The 4,969-nt window shown below is 37.2% G+C and overlaps 2 protein-coding genes across 3 annotated transcripts in view; both read right to left on the reverse strand.

The window, feature by feature from the left end:
• Positions 1 to 2,394: 2,394 nt before the first annotated feature.
• LOC113815477 (uncharacterized) overlaps positions 2,395 to 4,969 on the reverse strand; it is a 2,737-nt gene continuing 162 nt past the window's right edge. The window contains exons 1-4 of one of the 2 annotated variants that reach the window (XM_070143575.1): positions 4,939 to 4,969; positions 4,715 to 4,775; positions 3,970 to 4,188; positions 2,395 to 3,604 (exon numbers count right to left, since the gene is read on the reverse strand). The exon at positions 4,939 to 4,969 is cut by the window's right edge and continues 162 nt beyond it. In XM_070143575.1, coding sequence (XP_069999676.1) covers positions 3,396 to 3,604; positions 3,970 to 4,186 — 426 coding nt within the window. In that variant the 5' untranslated portion in view covers positions 4,187 to 4,188; positions 4,715 to 4,775; positions 4,939 to 4,969 and the 3' untranslated portion in view covers positions 2,395 to 3,395. Of the gene's footprint in view, positions 3,605 to 3,969; positions 4,189 to 4,714; positions 4,780 to 4,938 lie in introns of both variants that reach the window. The other variant, XM_070143574.1, reaches the window with a different exon arrangement.
• Positions 2,798 to 3,386, reverse strand: LOC138859135 (putative nuclease HARBI1). The gene is made up of 2 exons (XM_070144317.1): positions 3,296 to 3,386; positions 2,798 to 3,123 (listed from the first exon to the last, which is right to left on the reverse strand). Exons 1-2 carry the CDS (start codon positions 3,384 to 3,386, stop codon positions 2,798 to 2,800), a joined length of 417 nt encoding a protein of 138 aa, XP_070000418.1.

Consider the following 4,969-nt stretch of genomic DNA (forward strand, 5'->3'; position numbering starts at 1 on the left):
TACTTATATTAAGTGTGTGTGTGTGAGTGTGTTTATTAATTTAACTATCTATCCATCTGTCTATCTATCAATCTACATATCTATATAAATGAATGTATATAAGTACATGTGGTAAAGCGTTGTGTTTTAATGATCGCTCCTTCCTTTTGGCTTTCTCGTCATTCCGTTAATATCCCATCGTACTTTCGTCTTTCCCTCTAATCTCATTTATTCGTTCTTTGTGATATCTGTATGATACGCACATCAGTTGCCACTTGTCTGCCTTTCAAACGTTAACCCTCTCTCTCATTTCCGTATGAATGGGGTCCCTTCACGCTCCTCACGTTCTCTCTTACAGAACGCACCAAGAACGATCTCGTATTTCGTTCTGCGGGTGTCTCTTTCCACGGGCTTAGGAAAAGGGGGGAGGGGGAGAGGAGGAAGGGCAGAGGGGGGTCAAATCCGTCCCACTCTAGAATGGAGGGGAGGGGGGACTCAACTTACCTCTCCACCCCCTCCTCAACTTTCGAGGACATTCTCCGTAAACAAACAAACAGTGCAGTTCCTAGTTGTTGAGGACACTGACCCCCTGAGACTGAAAAGGCAGCTATAACAGTCTGGTGTTCAAAGGGAAATAACCATTATGTCAAGTATTATTTAGATAAAACTGACTGAGATTTTGGTGAAGATATTATTAAATTTATCTCTTTAAAACTGCTAAATCCAGGAGCTTCCGGGGTTTCGCCTCCCTGGTCCCCCATCGGGGCGCTGCCGCAGCACTAGGACCTCCGGCCATTTTGGGGGAACCTAATTCGCCCCCCCCCCACACACCTCCCACATCAAAATACTTTCTTGCACCTGTCGTTTAATAGCTATGGGCCATAACATAAAAGTTTCGGGAAAGGGTAGGCGATCGCCTGGCGAAGCATCCTCAGGCGATCGCCAGCCCTTTCCGAGCGTACCACGAAACAACACTTTCGTCAGGCGATCCTTAAGCCCGTATTTCCGCGAGATCGAACATCGCTAACTTTGAACGACGCGGGAAATTTGAATTTGTTTACCCAGTCGCACGCGGGAAATTTGAATTTGTTTACCTAGTCGCACGCGGGAAATTCGAATTCGTTTACCTAGTCGCACGTGTCACCATGGCTTTCGCAGGTGCACCAAAGAGAGTTGCCCCTGTTTCTGCCTCAGATAAAGACATTTTGCTTGATTTTGTCAATGAGCATTATGGTGTTATTGGTGACAAAGCAACAAGTCACACAATGGCAGGAAATCGCCTAAAACTTTAATAACAAAACTGGGTGCATGAGAACTCCCCAGCAAGTGAGAAAAATCTGGGAAAACATCAGAAATAAGTTTACACGCAACATGAAATTTTTATACGCAATCATGACATAAAAATAAATTGCATTGAATCAGGTCATAACTAACCAAGTAGACTCCACCATTGGCATGAAGGTTAAATCATAAAATAATGTCGGTTTCTCATTCCTTTTCAGAGCTAAAAATAGTTATGCAAAATTAAAAAAAAATAAAATAAAACTGGTGGTGGGTCACCGCCTGTACCAATAGATGAAGACACCACAGGCGTTCTTATGATCATTCAAGAGGAACTAGATCCCCTTCATAATGAGTGGGATTCGGATGCAGGCCTACATGAGCAAGGTGATAAGATTAATAAATCATCAAAGATTTGTGTACATGGCATAGTCAGAAATAATGAATTGTATATCATATATCTCAATGTTTTTTTGTTTTTTTTCCAGACAACTCCCAAGCTAGATTTTGTTTTTTTTACTTCAAAGACGACTGATGTAGGTGAAACCAGCTACGTAACCTCAAGTGAAGAAATCTGCTGCAGTGACATTGATGACACTGAATTAGAACTGATTAGTGGACCCGTTAGAAACTCAACAGAAAATGGACAGCCCATCCATAAGAAACTAAGTGCAAAAACTGAAAAAAACACAGAAATCCCAAATTCAAATCTCAAGTGCTATTGAAAATTATTATAAACAGAAGATGCAGTTAGAAACTCAGTTAAGCAGACGAACACTAGAGTATTTGGAAGAATGGCATCAAGAAAAAATGCACATGCTTAGGGCTAAAAGAATGTTTTGGGAGAAGATACTGAAGGAGCTGGACTTAGATCATTAAAGGTTCTCATCCTCGCACCAGGATTATGTATCCATGTTTTGCAATCTTTTTCATTAATATAAGTTTTCAGTTTTCTTTCTTTGTGTCACTCAAATTTGGTTTTGGATGAATGCTGTATTTTAAGGTTATTTATTAGCTATAAATAGTTCATGACATACACCTTACTTTATTTACTTTTATACCGTCATACTTAAAATATTTGACAATGTACTTGCAATAAGCAGAAAGTGTTATTTTGATAAAGGAAACAATATAAATTTTCATGTTTTTATTATCCATTATATTCAAGACATGAATTATGCATATCAAAGACATAGACATTATCATGAGGAATAGTATAATGAACACTCAAAATAAAACATAATTTTCATATCACGAGGGATAGTAAAATGTACAATCAGAACAAATCATAACTCATATCATGAGGAATAGTATGATAGACAATCAAAATAAACCCTTATTTTCATATCATGTGGAACATTATAATATACAGTCAAAATAAATCATAATTGTCATATACTGAGGATTGCTATAGTGTACAATCAAAATCATAACTGCCATATGCTTAATTTAGGCAAAACAGAAAAATATCAACCAAAAATGGCATTTTGGCATGAAACATTTAAGAAAAATATTCATTAATATTATTTCTCTTCTGTCAACCGGCAGCATTTACAAAGTGTTCTATATTTTCTTCAATATTTACACTTTCTTCCTCTCCATCATCATTACACATGTACAGATCTTCTTTATACTTAACAGCCATATTATGCAAGACAGCTGCACTGCAAATAGTCGCCATGACTGTTAAATTAATTTTCAATGGAATGGTGAGGCACCTGAATCTCATTTTCAGAACACCAAATGCTCTCTCAACGGTATTTCGTGCTTTGGAATATGATATATTGTATCTGACTTCTCTTTGGCCAACAGGATTTGCCACTGGGGTGAGGAGGAATGGTAGCAGTGGACAGGCTGAGTCACCTAATAAGTGATGCCCTTCTAGCAGATCATGTTGAAGATCAAAAAATAATCTGCTATTATTAAATATTCGGCTGTCATGAACAGAGCCAGGCCAACGGCACACAAAGTCAAAAAATTCTAAAATTGGTCCACAAGCTGCCTGAACATTCAAAGAAAAAAAATCCCTTTCTACACCTGAACTCTTCTGCTCTAGCACCTCCAGGACTCTGAATAGGTACATGTGTGCAGTCAATTGCACCCAATACCCCAGGAAAACCAGACATTTCAAAATACTAATTCCTGATGTTAGAAAAATGTTCTCTCGATGGTCGTTTCACATAATCTTGTAGCAGAGATGCAATGGCTCGGACTATTTTGGCTGTGCAGTTGCTCACAAGTTGTTGTGAAACGTCAAAAGTGTCAGCAATAGTCAACTGGAAGCTACCAGTGGCCATCCATGGCAATGTAATTAACAGTTGTAGGCGGGGTGGTACTGGGGATCCTGAAAAGAAATGCAACATATTTTAGATTTTGACGTTCAGAATAAATCACTATTCTCTAAATATAACCCTTGTTATAAAACTCATACATATTTAGAACATTTTAATAACCATATCAGCAGATAATTATTAAGTTATTTACAAAATATCAACATGGCCATAGTATCATGATTACACTAAAAATGTTTTATTTATCAAAAGACATACTTAATAACTTCTTCCTTATCTATGTATTTGTGTTAATATTTAGAAATTTAATTTGGATTTTCTAAAAAAAACTTACAACTGCATTTATAACAATACAAGCAAACGTTATAATGCTGTTAACATAAACTAATTCAACTGGCTCAATTAAAGTCAATATTACCTCTCCCATCTCGAGTTCCTTGAATCTGTAGCTTGTCTAGTAAATTGAGCGCTGTTGTTTTTGATAAGCGGAATCTTTTGATGAACTCCTCGTCATGCGGAGAATGGAAAAGATTCATCCTGTCAGTGATGCATCTTCTGGGAATATCATGTTGGTCTGCAGCATCTGGGTCTTCAGGGGCTTCAAGACACTCTAATTCATCGAATGCTGCGGCCATTTCTGAAACAAATTATATTTATTAAAATCCTTGGGAGTTTACAACACATGTATTTTCACTATGGCATCTGACTCTGAAATGAAAGCTAGGTTAGAGTACTTGGAAAGGGCATGGTCGTGGCCTCCACTAATAACAAGCTGACCAAAACGTATTTTCTAGGAAAATTGTGCTTTTCGATTTTTTCTGATAATTTAATAAACAATTAACAACTATTCAAACCAATATGATCATTAACTTTGTAATGTTTGAGTTGCGGTTGAAGTTCATAGAAGATAAGTTTCTTAGAATCACTAGCTCTATCGTTTGCATATAATATTTTTCGTCTAAAAAGTGGCTGTATGAAACTGGACATGCACCAGTAAAACCTCTCAAAGTGTTGATTAAATGGCCAATGCCAAGACGAGTTGGGTACCATCTCATATCTTCACTGAGGAGCAGAGTTATTCACTTTAAATGCGCAAAACACGTTTACTCACTTTTCAAAATCTTTCATGATCTGGTAACAATAGCTGTCAACAGTTTTCTTACCTGATATGTGTGTTGATTTTGGGGATGACAGCGACGTTCTCGCTGCTTTCCACAGCCGCGCCTGTCTAGAAATCAACAAAGTATAGTTTAATAGTTTTAAAAGTGGGAAAATTATAAAATCACATTCTCTTTTACAATTAGTACAACTCAAATAAAGAACACGTAAATTTTTAGTTGTTATAAGTTAATTAAAATTCATTCAATTCAACTTCATTGAGAAATACGAAAGTGGCGATGAAAGAGAGGGGTATAGCT

This window comes from Penaeus vannamei, chromosome 31, assembly GCF_042767895.1.
Source record: "Penaeus vannamei isolate JL-2024 chromosome 31, ASM4276789v1, whole genome shotgun sequence".
Lineage (NCBI taxonomy): Eukaryota > Metazoa > Arthropoda > Malacostraca > Decapoda > Penaeidae > Penaeus > Penaeus vannamei.